The following is a 25,894-nucleotide window of genomic DNA, read 5'->3' on the forward strand; positions in this document are numbered from 1 at the left end:
AAGTACAATAAATATAGAGTGGGATTTAAAAAAGGTCATTGCACATGGAAATACATTGATAAATAACATAATCGTAACAAAAAGATAAAAAAAATAGAAAGATTAAATAAATATAATGTATATCCATCAAAAGAAAAAAAAAACAAAAAACAAAAATAAGAAGAAAATATACAAAGGTGGTGGTTGCAAGAAGCAGGTATAGTTTTTTACAGAGGAACCAAAGCACCCATGTCTTTACTTTTTTTTTCTTTACGATGTAGTGTCCCAAGTTGGTGTTTTGGAACTCCACACCGTTCGTCCCTTCACCACTTCAGCTCCATCCTGGAGTCGAAGCAAATGCTGACACTCCACTTCACCAGCCGTCCCAATGTTACCAACATCGCATCCCGAAACCGCGGTCAGAGACTGAAGCACACTGTCTCTCCCGCATTCCCTCCTATACTCGAGAGTCATGCTTTTCAGCTTATGCTTCTCCATCATCTCCACGGGAGCACTCTCGAGTATCCACCCGATGTACTTCACGTTGTTAACATGCTGGTTAACGTCCAAGTCACTCCATCTCGGCTGCAAAAAAAGAGTTTAAATCACCAAATCAAACCCCATAAGAATGAATCTCTCTCAAGAGTTTTTAGTTGAAAAACAAAATATTTATTTATATACTTACGGTGAGACCAGAGCGAACATAGTCAGCAGTCTTGTCATCTAGTTTTGTTAACTTCCTGCTGTCCTCTGCAAGGATAGGGTCAGAGTTCACAAAGTAAGGCTCTATCTCCCCTCGAACCTCTTCAGGAAGCTTTGATAATCTCCTCGTCACTTTATTCATCATCACCCACACACTGCCATAACAAATGTTCTGTTAACACATGAATGGTTCTATAACTCAATACTCTAATAAAATTAATAGCCAAACCTTGATGCTCGAGTTAAGATTTCTCCAGTGTTGCAATCCCGAACTAGCCAATCACGACGCATACCGTTCTTTCCAGACTTACTGACCCATGTATCAACTTCAACAACATCTCCCCTGTTTGCAACAAAGTCACTAGTCAGTCATATGAGCATAGGTGATTATTGTTTAAAAGGTTCAAGTGGCAAGAGAGAGAGAGGTTTACCAAGTAGGATATTTATCAACGACGACCTGCATACGAGTAACGACCCATATCAAGTTCTTCTTAACCATCTCAGGCGTAGAACCAAACCCATCTCCCAGCAGTCCAGCTGACTTCACATGGTTCAGAGCCGTTTCCTGTCAAACGAGCATAAAGAGTTAGATTATCTATTGAGTGTGCAGTGACAACATGTGATTTTTAATACCTGTAAGTGATTCATGACAGTTTCTATAGAAGCAGAGCGATCAGCACCTATCTCATAAGACCTGATATCGAAACTCTGACGAAACACAAGCCCGTCCTGAACGATTCTCCCTAGACCAAACCGATTCTCCATAATCATGTCGGAACGCCTAGGTTTCGATTCGAGCATCATCCACTGCTTCTCAGCGGCCAAGAATACGGTGGTAATGGCGGCGAGAAGCATGCTCCAGTCAGGTAGCTGGTTGATGAACGTTCTGGGCGCGTGCTGTTGCGTGACATCGTGGCTATTATCAGTAGTCTTCACGATGTGTGCTGCTGAGCCTGGGAAAGAAACTCTCTTGCCGTTGATCTTGGGTGGAGCCTGGGCGTTTGGTTTAACCTTCATCCTACCTCCGGAGCTTGGTGCTTGATTGAGTCCAGAGAAGTTAGTGGAGGTAACTTTGTTGCCATTAGGGTTGTCGAGAGAGGAAGATGGGAGAGGGAAGAATGAGGATGTAGCAGAGGTGGCCACCATGACGAGGAGATGGAGCGTTCAGAAGACACTGCCACCAAGACATACACCAAAATTAAAGGAAGCTAATATAAGTGTGAGTGATGTAATAATTCAAATGCTTCATCTTTTAAGCAATTGGCATGATGAATAATAATATGCTTAGTAAATTAATTAAAATCAAACTAAAGGAACAATAGAAATTTTGAACAAACAGCCACACACATTTAAATAAAAAAGGCTACATCTTTAAACAATTAGAATCATGGGTGTATGCTCTCACCAATTAAAATAATCAACTAAAGGAACACCTAAAATCTCAAACACACACACAACACAAAGAGACAGAGTTTTTAATCGTGAAAAGTCTTTTAAGTTATATCATGTTCTGCCCTTGAGCTTATCGAGGATTCAAGACAAAAGTTGCTAGAGAGGTTAAACAATCCAAATGGTAGCTGCAGAAAAACAGTTTTTTTTTATAGAGCATTCACAACATTGTCAGCTGATGATGCTAAAGCTCAGAATCGCTATTACATTCCTAAATACAGAAAAAAAATAAAATAAAATCCAGATCTGAAATACAAAACAACAAAGAACAGATGGTAGACGAGAGTAAAACCGATTAAATCAGATCGTCGAAACAAAAACAAAAAATAAATAAAGAACAAATTTTTATATTAAAAAAGGTAATTGGAATATTATTATTTCCAGAGATTTCGGATGAACAGAGAGAGAGAGAGAGATGGTACCACCTTCGAGGTGTAGAATGAATGAAAGGTAACGCCAATGATTCTACGGAGTCTCCAAACCTAAAAAATTATCTCCGTTCTTCAGCTCTGCCTCCCTGTCTCTCTCACGATCTCCTTCTCTATTTTCTTCTCTCGGTTATTATTATTTTTTTCCGATCCTCAATTTTTTTTGGAGAAAATGTATTTTAAAAAAATACAAAAGCGCGGAGAGAGAGAGAGAAAGTGGGTGAGAGAAATGTGGATGAGATGGCTTTTCGTATGTAACTCTCTCTATATATATTTATTTGAATTTGCCTCCTTCGTAGCTCCTCCCCTTATAGTTTCAAAACAAGATTTCGTTTTGTCTACCTTTTTTTTCTTGTTACAATATTGTTTACCTAATCAGGGCATATATTTATTCATTCATTCTTTTGTATATATTTTCACGTTAGTGACCCAAAAAAAAAAACTCTTCTTACAAATTGTAGCACGCAAGACTTGATTGATTTCTTTTCTTTGCTTGCTTGCTTGGAATTTTCCATCCATTTGATTTGATTTTTCTGGCATGTGCTAATCACATATTTGTGGAGAAAGTGACACTTGTCAGAATTGTACGTTGCTATTTAGAGATTTGTCAAGTTTGGCACCGAACGACGTTTTGTCACGTTATTAATAAGAGTGGGCACAAGACAACTCCCATACAATGTAACCATCATGTGCATATGCATCGTTATGAGGTTTTCTTATTTCGTTCAACCATATACTGTTTTGTTTAATTATTCGTTGACCTATGGACCGGGAGGATTCTATTGATCGACCTCATTATTAGTAACAAGAATGTCTCCGTCATCATATATATGAAGATTCTAGTGATGAATGACAGGTTTATTGCTTTCCAGAAGTTCAACTAGACAAAGTCCTTCTTAGACTGACAGTTGGCGTTATACGTTTTTAACCAAAAGACTAAATAAGAAGAGATACAATCACCAAAAGATGCAACAAAATAGATAGATTCACCCGAAGATGTAACAAAGAGATACAATCCACCAACAACTAAGAAAAAAAAACTGACATATATATCACGTAGGGCAACGAGTACATACAGTTAAGTTATATGATGTTAGTTTATCCATTCCTATGCAAGCCAGCAAAAGAGAAAACACTTTGTTTTGGAAAATCAGAATAACAATACCAAAGCCAAATGTTTCTTACATTTTTTTTAAAAAAATATAAAGAATCGTGGTACCTTCTTCCCCTTGTTGTTCACTAATATTGATGGAAATTCATCTACATACATGTGCTTTGGTGCTCTCCTTGTTGTTCACTCTTCTCATTAAATTATCCTAACTACATGTAGACGTTGGTTTTGGGACCGTACGTAGTCTCATTAAGTATCCTCCACGTTTTGCGAATGCCATGTGACTCATTGTTAGCACGTATAGAAAAAATGTTTTGCATTTTAGTAATTGCAGACACTTTTTTTTGCTAAGAACGTTAATATCATATTAATGATGTTTAGATTTACAAAAAGTTAATCTAAGAATACTCTACCTTGGCAAAAAGAAAGAAAAAACAAGATAGAGCAATGTTTTAGAAACCTAGCAGATTAGATAATCCAACTTGACAAAAGAGAATGAAATTTCTTCCTGTCCCTCCTTGCCATGATTGTATTCTTCACATTTCTGTATATCCCTCTTGCAATCACCGTTGGAGCGATAATGCAGTTGTTGTGATATACATTGTTTATTTGCTTTCATAGATGGTAATGGTAGACTGTCGACTGAACCGCTATCTGTTGTGATATAATTGCAGACACTTGTGAACACTTTGTTCGTGGATATAGTTTTCTTCTGGTTAAGCAATAAGAAAATGACAGTAATTAATACAAATATAGGATAGGAGAAATTCAGTTTCATTTTGAAATTGACAATTCATATCATTATTACATTTCACTAATGAAAGAATAGGTTCTATACACTAAAATATCAAATACTAATTAAATATACATATCATCTTTAAATAATTTTTTAAACATATTACATCAAAAAAATATGCCACACACTGTTTACTTAAAAGATGCCTATTATAAAAAAAAACTTAAAACATCTTAAACTCAAATGTTAAAAAATTCTCGTTACTTTAAAATCGAAATAACCAAATTGAAGAACTATTTATAGTTCGGATCAAAATCTAAAGTATAAGTTGCATCTTCAATTGAATTCTTTTGTAATCTATTAAATTGGTAAATTCAATGCCATAAGGCCCATAATGTTAAAATTTGACTAGAAATCAAAATACTATACAATAATCCCTATGAGATTGGGCCCACAATGGTGGTTTAATAACTAAACGGGCTTAGTTAAGGCCCAAACAACTCTGAAAGTTTAATGAACGAAGGGAAGCAGAGTCAACCCTTTGACAAACTTATTTATCCATTCCTCGTCTTCATCCCCATCACCAGTTTTCTCAAACCTTCCTCTCTCTCCTCTCTGCAATCTTAACGGCTTCCAATGGTCAGACATAGCTTTCGAGCTTAGCCGGAAAAGAGCATGTCTTCTTGTCTTTTTCCTCAGTTCAAGTGCCCACCTGATTCTTTCTCTATTCAATTCAGAACCTCTCACTCTGTCTGTAAGTATTCTCTCTCTCAATTGCATTCTCATGTTAAATATCGAACCTTTCCAGAATCTTAAGGTAGACTTGACTTGGAAGCTGTAAGGTTTAGTCTCTATGGTTCCGATTGTATTAAGCTCCCCTTATGTCTGAACAATAGCCAAATCTAGTTGATAGGATTATAGATTACAAAACGACAGCGTTTAAGGATATTTGTTATGTCTATCATCTTATATCAATGTGCAGCAAAACAGAACAAGGGTTCAGTCTTCTTCCAACCACAATGTGCAGCAGTATCCACTTCACCGCCGTTATTATTAACTTCTGTTATTGATGTGGCCAAGCTTAGACTACCCTCTTTCGATACTGATTCAACTCCAAGAATATCAGACAAACAATGGACTTATACAGGAACCATTGGTCCTTCTTCCACTGAGGTCATTATATATTTTACCATATCTCTCTGAAACACTACTTCTCACAAGTTTCAGCAAAGATTATTGAATAAAACTTACATTTTATTTATCTATAGGCAAAGTATTTAGCCTCTGAAACACTTCTCACAAGCGATAAAGCAGTAGTTGCAGCAGCAGCGGCTGAAGCAGTGGCTCTTGCTAGAGCCGCCGTCAAAGTTGCGAAAGATGCCACATCGTTTAGAAACAGCCACAACGCGAAATTGTTAACTTCACCAACGGCCGCCGGGGAGAAACGCTCAAAGTGGGATCAGTTTACAGAGAAGGAACGTGCTGGCATATTGGGACAACTAGCGGTTTCAGACACTGGAGTTGTGAGCGATAGAATCACTTCACCTGCTGCACCTGACTGTAATAAAGAGTCGTCTGATGATTTAGAATCAGAAGAAAAGCAAGAAGCTGAGCCTCTTGAGGAGGAGGAGGAGCTTTCGGTGAGTTCAGCTGTGAGATCTACACGCCAAACCGAAAGGAAAGCTCGGAGAGCAAAAGGGCTAGAGAAAACTGCTTCATCTATGCAGCAGTCTGTGAAGACTACTGGTTCGAGCTCTAGAAAGAAACGTGTCGCTTCACAGGAGATTGACCATAACGATCCTTTGCGTTATCTAAGAATGACAACAAGCAGTTCTAAGCTACTCACTGCCAGAGAAGAAACAGAGCTGTCTGAAGGAATACAGGTTTTGTCTCTGATACTCCAAATTATAAACTAGCCACTTCTTAATCTTCTTTAAGTTTCTAGATTATAGGGAAAAAACAATGTTAGAGAGTGATGAAACTAATGGTAGATGATATAATCCAATTTAACATTTGAATCTATATAAAAACTCATATAGATTTTTTTCACTTTTTCTTTTCTTATTGTAGTAGTATCTTCTTTATTGAGGTTTCTCTTGATCATTGACTCTGGGGTCTGTCTTTAGGACCTTCTGAAGCTGGAAAGACTTCAAGCAGAGCTGACTGAGCGTTGTGGCCATCAGCCAACCTTTGGACAGTGGGCTTCTGCTGCTGGAGTTGATCAGAAGACTCTAAGGAAACGTATAACTCACGGCACACAATGCAAGGACAGAATGATTAAAAGCAACATTCGTCTCGTCATTTCCATTGCCAAGAACTATCAAGGAGCTGGGATGAACCTCCAAGATCTTGTCCAGGTTCGAGTCGCTCCTGTAGTAAATGTTGAACCATCATATCCTCTTGCTTTGAAAAAATTCTCAAAAAAAAAAAATGCATCACAGGAAGGATGCAGAGGGCTTGTGAGAGGAGCAGAGAAGTTTGATGCTACAAAGGGTTTTAAATTCTCAACTTATGCGCATTGGTGGATCAAGCAAGCAGTGCGAAAGTCTCTCTCTGATCAGTCCAGAATGATAAGACTGCCCGTAAGTCTCATCACCAAATGTTTTAAAGTCATTTGACAAGTTTAAACCAAAGTCTGGGTGATGATTTGGCAGTTTCACATGGTGGAAGCAACATACCGTGTGAAAGAGGCAAGAAAGCAACTGTACAGTGAAACAGGCCAGCAACCAAAGAACGAAGAAGTTGCAGAGGCGACAGGACTGTCGATGAAACGGCTCATGGCGGTTCTACTCTCCCCTAAGCCTCCGAGGTCGTTAGACCAGAAGATCGGAATCAATCTAAATCTCAAACCTTCGGTTCGTCCTCCTCCCATAACACGCCATACATAGTAGTCTTCTTCTTTGTTCATATAGTAGTAAATGTGAGATTGGGTTTTGTGCATGCAGGAAGTGATATCAGACCCTGAAGCAGAAACTTCAGAGGATATTCTGATAAAACAGTTCATGAGGGAGGACTTAGACAAAGTGTTGGACTCGTTGAGCACAAGGGAAAAGCAAGTGATACGTTGGAGATTCGGGATGGAAGATGGGAGGATGAAGACGCTGCAAGAGATCGGCGAGACGATGGGTGTGAGCCGTGAGAGAGTGAGACAGATCGAGTCCTCTGCTTTCAGGAAACTCAAGAACAAGAAGAGAAACAACCACTTGCAGCAATACTTAATTGCACAATAACTTTTAACATTTGCTGAGTAATGTTTTTTGTGCATAGAATATAATTCATTTTCACAATCATATAAGGTAAAAACATTCATCATTGCATATAAGGATTAAGACATCCTTTTAGGGCACAAAACAAACACTAAGTCATGTCTCTCTCAAGAAGAGGTGAAACTGGTAATGATTGGGATGAGAACAACAAGAATGATCAGAAGCAGCACAATGATACCAACGCACATGCATTTCCTACTGCTTCTCTGATGATTCTTCGCCGTCTTGAGCTCATTAGCCCCATCTTTAACATAATGGCTAGCGTTCATCACGTGATGCTCGATCTCATCCATCTGTTCACCCTGCGCTTCCACCATCACAGCCATATCAAGAAACACCTGGTGAAGCTCCAACAAACTCTTCTCTATCTCCTTCGCCGCGTCGTACCTGTCCTGAATCTCAACAACAGTCTCCAACACCTTCCCTCTCCCATGCTCCTGAATGGCTCTTGTCAGAAACTCTTCCCTCCATCGGTGATGATCTTCTCAATCATCTCCTCGTCTGGTCTCTCACCGGTTACAGTGAAGTACCTCCTCTCAACGGTCTCTTTGTACTCACTCATCATCCTCTGCCTCAGCCCCTGAAACTCCATCATCACTTCCTTCAGCTTCTTCCTCAAACCGTTGGTCACAGCCACTCTGCTCCTGTAAACCGGAGTTCCGGATAACCGTTTAATCTCCCGGTTCGCTCTATCCATCTCCTCGAGCGTGGCCTTGATCGATTTCGCTTTCCGTAAACCGGAGACGATCTCGTTGGAGATCTTGTTGCGGAGAGACTTCACGGACTCGGATCTGTGTGCGGATTTGCTCTCGTCGTTGTACTGCGAGATCCGAGCGAGCGTGGCGTCGATCAGAGCCATCTCCGCTTTGACCTTCTCGGCTTCTTCGAGGAACGAGGAGAGATTATTCTCGTCGGTTCTGTTCGACATCTCGACGAGATCCGGGTCGGGTCCTGACTCCAGATCCTTCATCGCTGCTTTCTTTAGGTCCACGTAGCTCGTGAACGATTTCGTCATTAGATCGTTCATCTTTATCACTTGAGTAGCAACGAATCAGCAACGAGTCGAAACGAGAGAGAGATCGAATGATGAATAACCTCTGTTTCTTAGATCTGAGATTCTCTGAACGTGAGAGTTTGAGAGATAAGTGATGAAGCTGGTTACTTAGGGCTTTGAGGAAAGCTCTATAATAAACACAAAAGGGAAAAATAGCCGTTACTGTCTTCTTCTTCTTCCCCAACGGCTATATTTCTTTTTTAATTAAGTGAACTTTACTCATGAAGATTTCGAAACTGGAAGATAATAGAGGGATGAAACTGTAATTACGTGTATTCAGACGGTTTTTTTGGACGGTTTAAATTAGATCCAGATATGTTGGTCATCCTCGGTTTGGTTCAACTCTCTCAGACCAAAGTACTATAATTTCTTTTTTTATAAATTAATAATGTTGAAAGTACAAAATTTTATTAATTCACAGGGTTTATTGATTTATAAAAAGTTACTTTTTTAGATTTTTTCATATTTGTTACACAAAAAACAAGATTTTTCTATATCTAGAACATTTTTAATAAAATAAAAAGTTTATTTTGTCATATATATAAGATAAATTTTAGAGATACGACGATTTTTTGTATCATTTTAGTTATATTATCTGGTGTATATAAAATATGTTCCACAAAATTTAGTTGTAGGGTAAGATGTAGTTTTACTAAATATTATCAAAATATATTGATGTGTTAAGGGGAAATAAAGATGAATTTCATTGTGAATATAAAAAATAATAATAAAATATTGTTTGTACTTATATAAACCTTGTATATATAAAATATTAATTTATAATTTTGGTAGGACTATATATTCATGTATAATTTTCTAAAAAATATATCATCATATTATTTTATCGATCTGTGTCATATTTTCAACCGATTCAACTCGATAATGATATATTTACTAATTTAGCGTGATTATTAGTTTATCGAGTTTCTATTGTAGAATGATCTATTTAATATACAAAATGTTACTTAATACATTTATAAAAACTGATTATTATTTTTTAAAGTATGATGCTTTCAAGTCACATTTTCAATAAGATTTCACATATTATTCCAGCAAATATTACATTCATGTCATTGTTCGATCAACTCTAATTAACAATAGACTCATATTCACATTACTAACTTCACCATCTAGTTATATATAACCCACATCATAGCTTTAATTTTTTTGTGGTTCCAAGTTCCAATTTTGGCAAATAAAAAACCGAATCACATTCAAAAGTAAACTAAAGTGAACAAAATTGGAAAACCTTTAGCACATGGACTCCAGCTTCATCATACCTCTCCTCTAAATTATCGAAATTATGATCTCATCATGATAATACACATTAATAATGCCATGTAACCTATCATATCATGTTTAGGATTGTTGTTATTCCTTTAAGTATTTTTCATATTTAAAAATGTAATTATGATAAAAAGGCTCATATGGGTGCATGTGAAATCCTATATGGCATATTATAAAGTTAGGTTTGTGCCATTACTTTTCTTTCTAAATAATATATGATGTTCCACAGGACAAAATTGCAATAACTAATTTGAGATACTGTCCATCTAACTTGAGCAATTACAACAATTGTTTATACTTTTAAACGGTCGATAATGATCGTTTACTTGTATCCATTTAGCTTTTTTTTTTTGAACAACTGTATCCATTTAGCTCTAAATGCATATATAGTTGATCAAGCTCCTTAATATATAAATTCAGGCATATGCAAATCAAACCCATATATGCATATATGATATTAAATACCTTAAGATCAAAGGAATATATTTTAGCAAAAGAAACCAAAAATTAAATTCAAGTACAAAAGATATATCATAAAGTTTAAGTTTAATCATACATGTACATGTTTGCAATAATTAAGTGTATAAGTATTGTATTAACATGCACGCAAGTGTTATGGGACGTTCCTATTTGCAACTTGGCAATGAACTTTCTTTTTTGTCTTTAATTATGCTCTAACAACGTGAAAAGATTCTCTCAGAAACCTCATATCATATCATGTATTTTTTTGACGGCATACGGAAATTAAGAAAACATTCTTCCGGCTAATGAAAGTTTAAATGGATTCTTGAAACAATCACACACCAACCAAAAATCTCCTTGAAAATCCCACATTTGAAAAGCATTGTGTTGCAGCTATTAAAAGCATAGTAAATACATTCAATACATAGCAAAACATGTTTAGAAAACCATCAACAAAAAATGAAATGAACAAGCAGCATGGCACAAACACCTATGGATTGAAGCAACAAAGAAAGTATCATCTAACGTGGATGTGTATTCGAAGTATCCTAAGACCGTAAGCATGATCGACCACTCGTGTACTCTATGATCATAAAATCATCCAGACCATGTACAGGATCCTGCCTTTATGATCACAAAACTAAACGGACCATGCATGTCTTCCGATGCATTTACTCACACATTTAAGATGATTAAAAGGTACGTTACGTTGACTTAAAATGATTTATCAGCATTGTTCCATGAAAGTAACATTTATGTGTGTGAAAATCAAACACATGTAAAAAGAACATCGATAGTGTCAAATTCCGACATGAGGTGGAGTTAATTTCTAGTAGTGATAGTTTTTTTACAAACATTTTTTTCATTTTGACTGATCTATTAATCATCTCCGTGATGAAAATAGTTAAAAGTAGAGCACTAGGCGAGACACATTCTCTGGCCATGTTTCACTGTCCCACTAATCCCTAATGAGGACAAAGCTTTACAAGTCACTCAGTGTCTTATGATTAGCTGTTTATAAACTCAAGATCCCACGATCATTATTTTAATCTCTTCATCAGCACTTTAATGTTTGATGTCTATACAGATCAGCAACACATATGAAAGAAATCATATCATCTATTTTCTTATATGTTAAATATACAAAACCTAACAATTTATATTTATTTTTGCCAAAGGAATTGGTATATTAATTCCACCGATAGAAAAAGAAACACAATCATGATAAAATAATTGAGAGGGGATTAAAATAAAATAAGATTCTGACTAATCATTGTTTTCCAGCTTTTCGTTTCCACTCTCCTCTGTTATCAAACTCTTAGCTTGTGGACCTTTCAATCTCAGTTGCACCATTTGGTTTCCAAATGCCACAAGCTTAGCCAAAAAGTGAAGAAGAGAAAACAATGACGACACCTCAACTTTTCTTTCTCTTCTGTTACATTGCTTTCTCTCTTGTTTCGTCTGAAACATTTCAAGAACAAGAGATCTTGTTGGCTATCAAGTCAGACCTGTTTGATCCTTCTAACAATCTCCAAGACTGGAAGAGACCCGAGAACGCTACCGGGTCCGTTCATTGTCACTGGACCGGAGTTCACTGCGATCAAATTGGTTCCGTGGCTAAGCTTCTACTCCCCAACATGAATCTCAGTGGAAACATCTCAGATCAGATTCAGAGCTTCCCTTCTCTGCAAGTTCTTGATCTCAGCAACAATGCGTTCGAGTGCTCTCTTCCTAAATCTCTCTCTAACCTCACTTCCTTGAAAGTCATCGACGTGAGTGTGAACAGCTTCTTTGGAACCTTCCCTTACGGTCTAGGAATGGCCACTGGTCTTACACACGTCAACGCCTCCAGCAACAATTTCTCTGGGTTTCTCCCTGAAGATCTCGGCAACGCGACTACACTTGAGGTTTTGGACTTTCGTGGAGGTTACTTCGAAGGCTCCGTACCTTCTTCGTTCACGAATCTCAAGAAGCTGACGTTTCTAGGTCTTTCTGGTAATAACTTAAGCGGAAAGCTACCGAAGGTTATCGGCGAGCTCTCTTCCTTAGAGACCATCATTCTCGGTTACAATGGCTTCACAGGTCAGATTCCAGAAGAGTTTGGGAAGCTGACGCAACTCCAATACCTCGATTTGGCTGTTGGGAACCTCACGGGCTCGATTCCATCTTCTTTGGGACAGCTGAAACAGCTTACAACGGTTTATCTCTACCAGAACTGTCTCACAGGGAAGATTCCTCGGGAAGTCGGTAACATCACTTCTCTTGTGTTCCTTGATCTGTCTGATAACCAGATCACAGGAGAGATACCAACAGAAGTAGCCGAGTTGAAGAATCTGCAGCTTCTGAATCTGATGAGGAATCAACTCACGGGAACCATTCCCTCAAAGATCGCTGAGTTACCGAACCTCGAGGTTCTCGAGCTGTGGCAAAACTCTCTGACGGGTTCCTTACCGGTGGATCTCGGCAAGAGTTCGCCGTTGAAATGGCTAGATGTCTCATCAAACAAGCTAACAGGGGATATCCCATCCGGACTGTGCTATCACAGAAACCTCACAAAGCTCATTCTCTTCAACAACTCGTTCTCAGGTCAGATTCCAGAGGACATCTTCTCGTGTCCGACTTTGGTTCGTGTCCGAATCCAGAAGAATCTCATTTCAGGACCAATACCAGCCGGCTCAGGTGACTTGCCAATGCTTCAACATCTAGAGCTAGCCAAAAACAACCTCACCGGTCAAGTTCCAGACGACATAACATCCTCCAAATCACTCTCCTTCATAGACATATCCTTTAACCATCTCTCATCCCTACCTTATTCAATTTTCTCAAGTCCCAATCTCCAGACTTTCATCGCCTCGCATAACAGCTTCGCCGGAAACATACCCAACCAGATTCAGGATCGTCCGTCTCTGTCCGTCCTCGACCTCTCCTTCAACCGTTTTTCAGGCCAAATCCCAGAGAGAATCGCTTCCTTAGAGAAACTCGTGAGCCTAAATCTCAAGAGCAACCAATTGGTCGGAGAGATCCCTCAGGCACTAGCCGGGATGCACATGTTAGCTATCCTCGACCTCTCAAACAACTCTCTAACCGGGAACATACCGCAGAACTTGGGAGCCTCCCCAACGCTCGAGATGCTGAACGTGTCATTCAACAAACTCACAGGACCTGTCCCCTCAAACAATCTGTTTGCAGCCATAAACCAAAACGACCTCGTCGGAAACCAAGGCTTGTGCGGCGGAGTTCTACCCCCTTGCTCAAAGAGCCTAGCTTTGTCAGCAAGAGAGAGAACCCCTAGAATCCACATGCATCACGCAGTCTTCGGGTTCATCGTCGGAACAGCAGTCATCGTCTCTCTCGGAATGATATTCTTGGCGGGGAGATGGGTGTACAGAAGATGGGATCTCTACAGCAACTTCGCCAGAGAGTACCTCTTCTGCAAACAGCCTCGAGAGGAGTGGCCGTGGAGACTAGTGGCTTTCCAGAGACTCTGCTTCACAGCAGGAGACGTCTTAACACACATCAAAGAATCAAACATCATCGGAATGGGAGCCATGGGGATAGTCTACAAAGCAGAAGTCATGAGACGGCCGTTACTAACGGTAGCCGTTAAAAAACTCTGGAAGTCACCGTCACCACAAACCGACATCGAAGACCACCATCACCATCATCATCACAGTCAAGACGAAGAACAAGAGGACGACATACTAAAAGAAGTAAACCTCCTAGGTAATCTCAGACACCGAAACATTGTTAAAATCCTCGGCTACATACACAACGAGAGAGAAGTGATGATGGTGTACGAGTACATGCCTAACGGCAACTTAGGCACGGCGTTACATTCGAAAGATAATAAATTCTTGTTGAGAGATTGGTTATCGCGTTACAACGTGGCCGTTGGAGTCGTTCAAGGACTCAACTACCTGCACAACGACTGTTATCCACCGATCATCCACAGAGACATTAAATCGAACAACATATTGTTAGACTCGAACCTCGAGGCGAGGATCGCCGATTTCGGATTGGCGAAGACGATGCTCCGCAAGAACGAGACGGTCTCCATGGTGGCGGGATCGTACGGGTACATAGCTCCGGAGTACGGCTACGCGCTAACGATCGACGAGAGGAGCGATGTGTACAGCCTCGGCGTGGTGATGCTCGAGCTGGTGACGGGGAAGATGCCGGTTGGCGATCCTTCGTTCGCGGAGGAGGAGGAGTCGATTGATGTTGTGGAGTGGATTAGGAGGAAGGTGAAGAGGAGCGAGAGCTTGGAGGGAGTGCTGGATCCGAGCGTGGCGGGTGAGTGTGGGCATGTGATCGAGGAGATGCTTCTGGCGCTGAGGATCGCGCTTCTGTGTACTGCGAAGCTCCCGAAGGATAGGCCGTCGATTAGGGATGTGATGACGATGCTCGCGGAGGCGAGACCGAGGCGGAAAAGCGTGAGTCACGGTGGAGATCTGCCGGTTTTTAGAAACTCGCCGGTGGTTGGGTTGATTTAGGGAAGACCGGAGGCGGGAAGGGTGTTTTTGTAAATTTTGATGACGTGGAGTCCATTGTATTTTGATTGGTACCTTTTGTTTAATGGACCTAAGGCCACATGTTTTCGAAAATTGATGGGCTCGTTGAACCCAATGTGTCATCATCATTCGAAATTGTATTTACTGAGGAAAATCATATTAATAAACTAAAAGTTGTAAATAATACGAACAAACATGTTAAAACTGAGGAAACAATTAACAAAATAAAAAAACTCTCAAATTTTTCAAAAAGTTAATTTTGTTTACCTTCATTTAAAAAAAGTTATATATCAAAAGGAATGCACAAATATTTCTAGAAAAATCGACTAAAACAGTGTGCGGATATCCGGTAATGTCCACCACCCGTAATAAACAAAACCAATTTGTATTAGTACACACTTGGCTTTAATGCTTTTTTTTAATATTTATTTCGTTACCCCTTTTGATGGTTATAGACCATAGGTTATAAACAAATTGTATAGGAAAATTGCATCTGCTTGGTTTTGAAGCGTTACTCTTTTAACTTATAAGAAGACATCATCACACATCACACAGCAAAACTTAGGGAAAGTTGGTTTATATCAAAAGCCCAGCAAGCAAGCCAACACCTGACTCTTTGTTTCCTCTCTGATATGATCTTAAATTGAAAAAAGGTGATTGATATTAGTAAAAAAAAATATCTCTTTGCTTTGTTGATATTGTTTCTTGAGGATTTGAAATAGATCACAAATATCAACCAACACATCATGGACCTGTAGATCTAATTCCCAATTTGCCCTTTTCTTCTTCCTTCATCCTTTTGATTTTGTGGCTTTTTTTCTCTCTGGGAGAATAGAAAAGGTTTGGTTTCATATTTGGACTTCTGTGGTGAATGATTTGTATTTTTTTAATGCAAATATGGAAAAGGACATGCGATGTTTCTTCATCAGTTTCGTAATAATCTGGATCTGTGTTCGAATTTAGGGGCCAGATCTGATATTCTTTTTGTAAAAAAATAAATTACTAAAATTGCAAATTGATTAGGATTTCCTCAGATCTTTCAAATCTCTTGTTGATTTTTTTTATACCGATTCTGAGTTACGATGACCTGAATCTGGATGCAGTTCTCCAGCTGTTTTGACCTCTAATTTAAGAAACCCTAGTTTCCAAGTCAGATACTATTTTGTAATGGGTCTACTTAGATTTTGATTTGATTTAGATATTTAGTGTCATGTATTATTAGTATTTTTCATTTTTAGTTTCTAATATTGGGGTTTGTGATATTCTTGGGAAATGATGAGACTTTTCCAAATTGTATTTTGTTTGTTGGAACAGTGTTAAGTAATGGGGACAGAGCTGATGAGAATCTGTGTGAAAGAAGAAAGTGATGAGTTGCCATCTGTTCCTCCTGGGTTTGAATCATATGCTACTTTCACTTTAAAAAGAAGACTTGTCCCTGATGATCAGACCAAGGCTAATGCAATGGAGAGTGTTGCTTCTGTATCAAATCAAGCTGAGTTGGAGACTGAATCCGATGAAGCCAAAGCTGCTCGGTCTCTACGGCGTAGACCTTGGATTAACTATGATGATGATGTTGCTGCTGATCCAAACAATGAGAAGAAGGCCTCGCCTCAAAATCTTGATCAAGTTAGTTCCCTTTTTTTTTTTAATTTGCTTATGGCTTATTATCAGCAGCAACTTGTTTTTTTTTTGTTCTTTCTTTGCCTTGTTCTAATGCATCATCATGTGGTTGCAGAATTGTGGAGTGAAGTCTCCTCCTTCTCTACCAAAGGGTGTGACTAGAGGATGTGCAGAATGTAATGACTGCCAAAAGGTTAATAATCTCACCTTTGATTGAGCATTAAGTGTCTTATTACCTTTTCTTGTTTCATAACACTATTAGCGTCAATGTTCACAGGTAACTGCGAGATGGCATCCAGATGAAGCTCGTAGGCCTGACCTTGAAGATGCCCCTATATTCTACCCGAGCGAGGAGGTTTTGTTTCCACATTCTATAACTTCTACTTTTCAACTGCATATTCATATTTTCTGACATTGAACTGGAAACATGTTTGTAGGAGTTTGAAGACACTTTGAGCTACATAGCTAAAATAAGACCCAAGGCTGAGAAGTATGGAATCTGCCGCATTGTTCCTCCTCCTTCCTGGAAACCACCGTGCCCGCTGAAAGAAAAGCAAGTGTGGGAAGGTTCTAAATTTAACACACGTGTCCAAAGAGTGGATAAACTTCAGAACCGGAGTTCAATGAAGAAGGTTTCAAAGCATTCTAATCAAATGAGAAGGAAGAAGAGAAAGTGCATGAAAATGGGAATGGATTCTGGCGATCCTGGCTCTGCAAGTCCCGGAATGAGTGAGCTTGAGACGTTTGGGTTTGAACCTGGTCCAGGGTTCACTTTAAAAGACTTCAAAAAGTATGCTGATGAGTTCAAGGCTCAGTACTTTAAAAAGAGTGAGACTTCTACATACAGTGAATGTAAAGCTGGTGACTCCATGGACTCCTGGGAGCCAGCAGTTGAGGATGTTGAAGGTGAATATTGGCGGATAGTAGATAAAGCAACCGAAGAGATAGAGGTGAAGCTTTATTCCTTTTTATTTGGGGGTTTATTGTCTATTGTGGCCTCTGTAGTGTCCTGACTACCTCGTTGATTCTTTAATATAGGTGCTATATGGTGCTGACCTTGAAACTGGGGTGTTTGGTAGCGGATTCCCCAAGATATCATCAACTCACGAGGCTTCTTCTTCAGACGAAATATATGCAAAATCGGGCTGGAACTTAAATAATTTCTCAAGGCTTCCAGGATCCCTTCTTAAGCATGAGGCCAGTGATATCTCTGGTGTCCTTGTACCGTGGTTGTATATTGGGATGTGCTTTTCTTCTTTCTGCTGGGTAAGATTGATCATTATGTTTCACAAATGGTGGCTGAATTAAATTGTTTTATTATTTTCCACTACTGACATTTCTTTTGTTATTGTTCCCCCTAAATAGCATGTTGAAGATCACCATTTGTATTCGATGAATTACATGCACTGGGGTGCCCCAAAATTGTGGTATGGTGTTGCGGGGAAGGATGCTGTTAAACTAGAGGAGGCGATGAGAAAGCATTTGCCTGACCTTTTCGAAGAACAGCCTGATTTGCTTCATAAGCTAGTAAGCGTTAGATATATTTGATGAAAGCTGAATCAAAACTGTGTTCTACACTCACTTTGTAGTTGATAACTCTTTAGGAACTTCTATGGATCCATTGTTTCCGTGTGATTGCATAAAGTTAATCCTTTGATGCTCTTTCCTGTAGGTTACACAACTCTCCCCTTCAAAATTGAAAACCGCAGGAGTACCTGTGCACCGTTGCGTCCAGCACGCTGGAGAGTTTGTCTTGACTTTTCCTCGGGCATATCATGCGGGTTTTAATTGTGGTTTCAACTGTGCTGAAGCTGTGAATGTAGCACCAGTTGACTGGCTCCCTCATGGGCAGATTGCTATAGAATTATACAGTCAACAGGGTAGAAAAACGTCCATCTCGCATGATAAACTGTTGCTTGGGGCAGCAAGAGAAGTAGTGAAAGCCGACTGGGAGCTTAACTTGCTAAAGAAGAATACAATATATAACTTGTGGTGGAAGGAGTTTAGTGGAAAGGATGGGATTTTGGCAAAAACACTCAAGGTAGAGATGTCTTTTCTCTTGTTTCTTGAAGTTAAGGATCGTTCAACATGGTGATTAATTGACTTTGTGATGGTTTTATTAATTAGGCACGCATTGACATGGAACGTACAAGAAGAGAATTTTTGTGCAGCTCTTCACTTGCACTGAAGATGCATAGTAATTTCGATGCTACCAACGAGAGAGAGTGTTGTATATGCTTCTTTGATTTGCACCTCTCCGCAGCTGGTTGCCGCTGTTCCCCAGAGAAGTACTCATGCTTGACACATGTGAAGCAGTTGTGTTCGTGTCCGTGGGTTACTAAATATTATCTATTTCGCTACGATATGGATGAACTGAATGTTCTTCTCGAGGCTGTGGAAGGTAAACTTAGTTCTGTGTATAGATGGGCGCGTCAAGATTTAGGATTGGCTTTAAGTGAAAACCTCTCAGGAAGCAAGATGGAGATAGATGAAGAAGAACCACAACAAGCAGCTGCACTTTTAGGGAAAGATTTACAGATGAAAGCAACATCGAGAGAAGATCTGAGCAGACGGTTAGAAAAGACGAGTAAATTATTAGAAGTCAAGGAGGAGCAGTTAACACCAAGCCATTGTATGAAGCCAGTCAAAGAAGAAACTGTTTATGATTCTTCTGTTCCAGTTTGCCAACCATCTGAAGGAGGCATCTCTGTGTCAGCTGCTGGAAAAAAGAATCCACAGAGTGTACCTGATGATGTGATACTCCTCAGTGATGATGAGCACGACATACCTAGGAAACGAGTCTCGCCAGGCAAGCATTTGAAGATACGGGAGAGACCAACCCACGTTTTAGCGTTAGAAGCGACTAGTAAAACCCCTGTTCCAATGGCCGAAAAGCAAGCAATTTCTTTGCTTGATAGACAAAACACTATGTCATTGCCTACTAGTAATGACCAAAGAGCAGTGCAAGGGGATGTACCAAGTTCTGTATCTCCCGCGGAAGTTAATACCGTAGCTGATGGACTTGCTCTTGTTACTAGCAACCAAGGTGGCTTAAAACCTATTAGCTGTAAAGCCAAAACCTCTGGAAGTTTGGCTATAGTGGATGTGGTTGATGGGATAAGAAGTAACTCAGGTACACCGTCTTGTTCACAGAATAATAGTCCGGATAGGATCATCCGCCAAAAGGGTCCACGTATAGCAAAAGTTGTGAGGAGAATCAATTGCAATGTAGAGCCTTTAAACTATGGATGTGTGCTTTCTGGAAAATCATGGTGCAACCGCCAAGCGATTTTTCCTAAAGGTGACCTCCTGCTGTCATGTATTTTCTTTTTGCAACTTGAGAACATAAAAAAAACATAGATATTTTTGCAAGTGTTTAATGTCTATTATTCTTTGGGTGCAGGATACCGTAGTCGGGTCAGGTACATAAATATTTTGGATCCAACAAGGATGAGCTTCTACATTTCAGAAATTCTTGATGCTGGACGCAATAGTCCGTTGTTCATGGTAAATTTGATACCTTTCTTTCTCCTACGTAGTCGGTTGATCTATTGGTCTAAAAAAGGTTGCGTTGCCTTGGATTATATTGGTCATCGTGCAAATCAGATAAAATCTTTGCTCATCAACAGACTGTGTGGTGTGATCTTCTTGTCAGGTTCACTTGGAGGGTAATCCCAGTGAGGTGTTTGCTCACTTGTCGCCTACAAGATGCTGGGAGATGGTAAGAGATAGAGTAAACCAAGAGATAAGTAAGCAGCACAAAGCTGGTAAGCTAGATCTTCCTCCTCTGCAGCCCTCTGGGAGTCCTGACGGTTTTGAAATGTTTGGATATACTTCACCTGCAATCCTACAGGTAGAAAAAATACTAAAACCAACTTTGGCATTTTCTCGTCTTCTATGATTCCTAGAAAAGTATGAAGCTTCAATTTGTAAACAGGCTATTGAAGCGTTAGACGTGAATAGAGTTTGCACAGAGTATTGGGACTCCAGGCCTTATTCGCGGCCACAAGTGCAGTTCCTTGCAAATCCTCTTCTCAGAGAAGCCAACAAGACAACAAGCATACAATCATCATCGGATGTGAGAAATCTCCAGAAAGCTCCCGGACGTCGTCTGTTATTACCTGCTGGAACAAACTCCACTCTCAAAGTTCTGCTTAAGAAAGCTAACATGGAGGAACTAAGCTCACTTCAAGAGGTTTTAAGTGAGTCTAACATAGATTTGGTGACCGAACTTGTGAAGGAAGAGATCCAGAAGCGGCGCTGATTTTATATGGAAGGAGATTGTTTTTTTAGTGTGTACATACAGAGTTGATGAAAGGCTGCATTGCTCATTCTTTTTGGTCACCCTTTACAGAGGAAGAATAGAAACATATAACTATGCGTTCTTGAAACCATTAGTTTTGGTTACTAGTTTAGACTCCCACGGCTCTGTGTGGTTGACATCACAGAGCAAAGTACATCACTTTACTAGTATTGACTCTCTTTTGAAAGTGCAAAGTACATTGAATTGAAAGAGATTATAAAAAAAATTCAGTTCTTATACTTTTTGCTCTCGACTTATTTATCTTTTAGCAGTAATAATAGATTAAAAAAAAAACATTTTTCTTGCAACTGTGAGTGTGTTTCATAATAAAATTGGAGGAAATGATATAGTTACAATTTCATGGAGAGATCGATCCTTATTTTAAAAAAACTTAGACAAACAACATTTAAAAAAAGAAAAACACTTTTCCGGTTTCGCCAGCTTAGTTTAGGCTTGGTTCCTGAATCATTTGCACTGCTTGCTGCGAAAAAAAGATCAATATTCATATTAACATCATCAGTGTCACTGTTAGAGAAAGTTGTGAATACAGAGAGATAGGATAAAATATTATTGTTACTTGTAAGCAAGACAATGTGTAGTGTACGTCACTTGTTGTTATTTGGTGGTGTACAACCATTCTGATCCTGAAACCACATTCCAAGTAAATATTTACTATAATCTAAAGCTTATTTATTTGCATGTTAAACGTTTAAAAACAATCAAAATCTGCCGATGTGAGACATACCGGGGTGAGTTTCCCGGGAGGACGAGAATGCCACACTCCGTTAGACACTTGCGCAGTTTCTCAGCCGTAAGTCTTGATCCATCCTCCATATCCATGAATATCTGCATTTTTTTGAGGCCATACAATAATTAAACAAATAGGCAGTTTTTTATTTATCCCTTACTGATCGATAACAACAAGACATGTGAGTTTGTGAGTGGCTACGCACCATGTTGGTCTCTACTGCTGCAACGTTTATTCTAATCCCTTTCATTTGATTCAAACCTTCTGCAAATTTATATTTACGTTAATGGAGTTATTTTTTCTTTATTTTCTTGTTGAGGTAGATTATAATGAATGGTGTGTACTTTACCAGCTAACAACTTTGCCTTCTTGTGGTCAAATTGTAGCTTTGGGAGATTCTCTTGGAGTGCGACCAAAGCGGCTGCACACAGAACACCTATTTGCCTCATTCCTCCACCTAATGTTTTCCTCAACCTTTTCGCCTTTTCTATGAAACCACTTGAACCAACGATTACAGTTCCTACCGGAGCTCCAAGACCTTTAGAGAGACACACCTGAAACATAGTATATATGTACAAGTGTGTGAGTGAGTGTGAGAATCTCTCAGTTATCTTTTAACTAAATTTTTTTTTCAGAGGTTACAAAGAGAGAATAGAGTACCGAAACAGAGTCAGCAGCCTCTACAAGCCTATTGACTGGAACTCCAAGTGCCTACAAAAGAAAATATTTCATAACATTTTAGTCTATGGTTTATAATAATTATTTATGTGTCACAATCCTAGTACAAACTTATTAGATGATTGATATTACAATGGAAGCATTAAAGAGGCGAGCTCCATCAATATGAAGCTTCAGACCATGTCTCTTCGCAATCTCTCCAACACTATCTGTGTATTCAGCACTCAAACATCTCCCTCCAGAGCTGCACCAACCAAAACATCATAAGAGACTAGTTAACAAAAAACATATTTGCACACTCGCTAGCCGACACTTACTTGGCGTGTGTGTTCTCCAAGCAAATCAACCTTGTAGATGGATAAAACGTGCTTCCTTTAGGGTCTCTAATAGCTGCTTCTATAGCCTCCAAGTCCATCGTCCCGTCTTCTTCATTCTTGATTGTCTTGGGATGCACGCCACCGATTGTTGATATCCCTCCATTCTCGTACACATGGATGTGAGAGTTGTCTCCAAGAATCACCTCGCTGCCTCTCACCTCGCAGTGAACCATAACGCATATCAGATTCGCCATTGTACCGGATGGCACGAACAGAGCTGCCTCTTTGCCCATCATCTTAGCCATCTCCTCTTCAAGATGTCGAGCGGTTGGGTCGTAGCCAAGGATGTCATCGTCCACCTCTGCACTAGCCATTGCTTCGCGCATGGCATCAGTGGGTCTAGTCACGGTGTCTGATCGTAGATCCACACTTCTTACCACCATCTTAAAAGCCCTAACGTGTTATATAAGGTAAAGATTAGGAAACGTAAAAAAGGGTAAACAAATGCCCTAACGTGTTATAATAAGGTAAAGACTTCTTAATTGTTAATGGTTTTTTTAAAGAATCAGTTTCAACAGTTTTGACTGTCAGATTAGATGAAAGAACCTTGACATTTAGTTTTCCTATAATTGAACGTTTGAACTGGTCTTTGGGGACATCACAATAAAATTCCTATTAAAATGCAAATGTCCGTACGAATCTCACAGACTGCTTTTAAATATTGGAAAATTAGGATAGAGGAATATTAAAATGTCCCCTTCCTCCTTGACATCACTAGGAGGAAAAATCTTAGAAGATCTTACTATAATAAAATATAGTCAGAACACTAATATTATAAAATAGAAAACTAGTCCTAGTAATAAAAGTATTCAGAATAATCAGAGTGTTGAGCATGAGAATGATGATTATGCAGGTTGAGATTTGAATAATATTTTACATGAGAACAGGAGGAGTACCTGTGTAAATGAAGAATCTACTCTTGTTTCTGACTCCAACTTAGAGCAACATTATCGCGTCGTCCTTGCTGCGTCCTTAAGGGGGGGAGGGACCACTGATCATCAAAACCGAGGGGGACCAAGGAAAAAAGTCCTTATATAAGGAACGTCCTTAATAGTCTTTGCTGTGTCGTCCTTACTGTGTGTCATGCTTCCTCTGCTTTTTTAGTTGTAAGGACTCAAAATGGTCCCGCCCGATAACGTTGCTCTTAAGCTTGGTTAAATAAGCTTGTTGCGGCCTAACACCATAATAACACATCGCAATAATTAAAACATACTAAAAATTCAAAAAAAAAAAAGAACAAATTAAGAAAAAACATCGTGAAGCTAAGGAAAGATTAAGGTTTGCATGTTATGAAGAAAGAAAATATACAAACACATAATCTGTTAATATCATAAGAGGTAGTTCGAGTGGGTGTGAGATATTCAAAGATGTTTGTTATTTTCAGGATAATCTGAAACAAAGCCTTTTTGTCTCCACAGTATAGATTATTTCTTTAACTATTTAATAAATTAAGCTAGACTAGCACTACGTACGTGGATGATTTACGTGGACTTGGCAGATATATTTAGGCCAAAGTTACCATTTGGCTGCCAGGAAAGCCTTAGGAATTAGGAACTGTTTGGCAGATACACGTACATACGTGTTCAACGCAAAGAGCAATTCACGAGATAGCTGTTGTCTTCTTATTATCCTCGGCTGTATCGATGAACCTAAGTTATATAGTGTTCACTTACAGTTGATCTAATCGAAGCCCATGCCTTTTTGTGATGGCCTATGTAACTTTATTCTTGTCTTTTCTAAATTTTTGTTTGGATTATAAACTATTTTTTGTTTTTGGACGAATGACTAGCTATGATTTAAGGATCTTAATCTAGATAGATTATTGGGTACCATGCATGGGTCTTAATGTTCCAAACTTAAGGAAAATATCTTCTCAAAAAACATATATACAGAATATCAAAAGAAAATCAAATTTACGAGTATAGCCTGTTTTAATAATTATATACCAATGATCTGCTCATACAATAAGCTGGATAATTATTTCTCACCACATATCTACGAAAGAAGACAGATATGATGCAGAAAAAGGCAAATCATGATTTTCTAATGACAATACACACATGCAAATTTTATTCTATTTACTATAATATGTGCCCTTTATTGTTACTCTCAAATACTCATAATATGATACATGCTACGAATTTAACGAGCAAAAATGGTCTATGATGGAACGGAAATCAAATATACATAGGAGCATGCTATAACTGAGGCACCATGTAAGTTATATCGTCTACAAGTCTTCCTACCATTAGTTCTAAAACACAAAATTTGTTTTATTCATTTTTTAGAATGAAGAAGAAGATGGAAAAAAGAGCCCTTTATCAAAAAAAAAAGATGGAAAAAGGAACGTATACCACCACTTGGTTAGTAAGAAAGACTTACAAGTAGAGAAGATGGAACTCAGATATGTCTCACCCACTAGTCGTCAATACTTTTTCAAAGTCTCTAAATTAGTGGAGATACCTTCATGTCTCTCCATCTCTCTCTATTTATAGAAATGTGACTGCGATATAAAATGACTCAGCTCCCACGTTTCACTTCTACTCTCATGGATCATGGCGTCTCCGTCTCTATCGGATTTTTCCAGATTTTATTAGTTTTCATTTTTGCAATTTTCTTCTCTAAAATAAACTAAAATTATGCAATCGTTATAAGCGTGACATCAAATTATGAGACATTTTTTTAAAAAAAAACAAGAGACTTCGTTTATATGTTTATTTCCTTCATATGGGATTTTCTTCTTATTCTTCTTCTTTCTTCAATAATTGTGAATGCATATGCTAAACGTACATACAATTGTTTTTTTGTAGTGGGGCCCCATACCACAGAGTAAACTGAACTTGGATGAGATCAGATTAAGTTTTTTTTTTTTAACTGTTTTTAGATCAGATTAAGTTTCCCGATACATCTTCTAGTCGAACCAAGACATCTTTCATACCTAAACTTTTACAGCAATGAGCTATCTGTAACGATAATAAGTTTGATATTTCATTTTTGAAGTAGTGACGCTGCAGAAAACGTTCAATGAAATTTAGAATATGAGATATGAGATTGTGAATGGATTGCTGAACACTAGTTCTTTAAGTGTTGCATGAAAAAATCGATACGTACTTTCTTTTAAAATTGTTTAGCTTGCAATAAAACATCTCACTCAACCAGGTAAATTTTAATTATTAAAATATG

The 25,894-nt window shown here is 38.7% G+C and overlaps 6 protein-coding genes across 11 annotated transcripts; 3 read left to right on the forward strand and 3 right to left on the reverse strand.

The window, feature by feature from the left end:
* Nucleotides 1-3: 3 nt before the first annotated feature.
* On the reverse strand, nt 4-2,827 carry LOC108823083 (palmitoyl-acyl carrier protein thioesterase, chloroplastic). The gene is made up of 6 exons (XM_018596313.2): nt 2,556-2,827; nt 1,315-1,855; nt 1,113-1,246; nt 911-1,024; nt 665-836; nt 4-564 (listed from the first exon to the last, which is right to left on the reverse strand). Exons 2-6 carry the CDS (start codon nt 1,825-1,827, stop codon nt 250-252), a joined length of 1,248 nt encoding a protein of 415 aa, XP_018451815.1. The 5' UTR covers nt 1,828-1,855; nt 2,556-2,827; the 3' UTR covers nt 4-249.
* A 2,136-nt stretch (nt 2,828-4,963) lies between these two features.
* On the forward strand, nt 4,964-7,717 carry LOC108822656 (RNA polymerase sigma factor sigB). Its single transcript, XM_018595790.2, has 7 exons — nt 4,964-5,159; nt 5,388-5,578; nt 5,674-6,288; nt 6,532-6,762; nt 6,847-6,987; nt 7,060-7,260; nt 7,351-7,717. Exons 1-7 carry the CDS (start codon nt 5,081-5,083, stop codon nt 7,633-7,635), a joined length of 1,743 nt encoding a protein of 580 aa, XP_018451292.1. The 5' UTR covers nt 4,964-5,080; the 3' UTR covers nt 7,636-7,717.
* LOC108822657 (syntaxin-related protein KNOLLE) lies at nt 7,698-8,845 on the reverse strand. The gene is given in 2 exon segments (XM_018595791.2): nt 7,698-8,137; nt 8,140-8,845. Coding segments are annotated over 2 exon segments (918 nt in total). The 5' UTR covers nt 8,699-8,845; the 3' UTR covers nt 7,698-7,778.
* Nucleotides 8,846-11,764: 2,919 nt separating this feature from the next.
* Nucleotides 11,765-15,159, forward strand: LOC108823111 (leucine-rich repeat receptor-like protein kinase PXL1). Its single transcript, XM_018596364.2, has one exon. It carries the CDS (start codon nt 11,878-11,880, stop codon nt 14,965-14,967), a length of 3,090 nt encoding a protein of 1,029 aa, XP_018451866.1. The 5' UTR covers nt 11,765-11,877; the 3' UTR covers nt 14,968-15,159.
* A 324-nt stretch (nt 15,160-15,483) lies between these two features.
* Nucleotides 15,484-21,012, forward strand: LOC108822521 (putative lysine-specific demethylase JMJ16). Of its 5 annotated transcripts, none has more exons than XM_018595627.2 (12): nt 15,484-15,638; nt 16,300-16,611; nt 16,721-16,798; nt 16,883-16,960; nt 17,043-17,555; nt 17,644-17,871; nt 17,971-18,132; nt 18,278-18,646; nt 18,733-19,906; nt 20,009-20,112; nt 20,261-20,458; nt 20,543-21,012. In XM_018595627.2, the coding sequence occupies exons 2-12, from the start codon at nt 16,309-16,311 to the stop codon at nt 20,867-20,869; spliced, it is 3,534 nt and encodes a 1,177-aa protein (XP_018451129.2). In that variant the 5' UTR covers nt 15,484-15,638; nt 16,300-16,308; the 3' UTR covers nt 20,870-21,012. The 5 variants fall into 5 exon arrangements, with proteins under 5 accessions (XP_018451129.2, XP_018451127.2, XP_018451130.2 ...); XM_018595625.2 differs by lacking the exon at nt 15,484-15,638 and adding an exon at nt 15,667-15,825; XM_018595628.2 differs by lacking the exon at nt 15,484-15,638 and adding an exon at nt 15,830-15,918.
* A 150-nt stretch (nt 21,013-21,162) lies between these two features.
* Nucleotides 21,163-23,650, reverse strand: LOC108821094 (low-specificity L-threonine aldolase 1-like). Of its 2 annotated transcripts, XM_018594140.2 has the most exons (9): nt 23,608-23,650; nt 22,652-23,104; nt 22,467-22,578; nt 22,317-22,367; nt 22,006-22,210; nt 21,862-21,920; nt 21,654-21,754; nt 21,486-21,552; nt 21,163-21,389 (listed from the first exon to the last, which is right to left on the reverse strand). In XM_018594140.2, the coding sequence occupies exons 2-9, from the start codon at nt 23,092-23,094 to the stop codon at nt 21,351-21,353; spliced, it is 1,077 nt and encodes a 358-aa protein (XP_018449642.1). In that variant the 5' UTR covers nt 23,095-23,104; nt 23,608-23,650; the 3' UTR covers nt 21,163-21,350. The 2 variants fall into 2 exon arrangements, with proteins under 2 accessions (XP_018449642.1, XP_018449643.1); XM_018594141.2 differs by lacking the exon at nt 21,486-21,552.
* Nucleotides 23,651-25,894: the final 2,244 nt, after the last annotated feature.

Source organism: Raphanus sativus, chromosome 8 (assembly GCF_000801105.2).
Source record: "Raphanus sativus cultivar WK10039 chromosome 8, ASM80110v3, whole genome shotgun sequence".
NCBI lineage: Eukaryota > Viridiplantae > Streptophyta > Magnoliopsida > Brassicales > Brassicaceae > Raphanus > Raphanus sativus.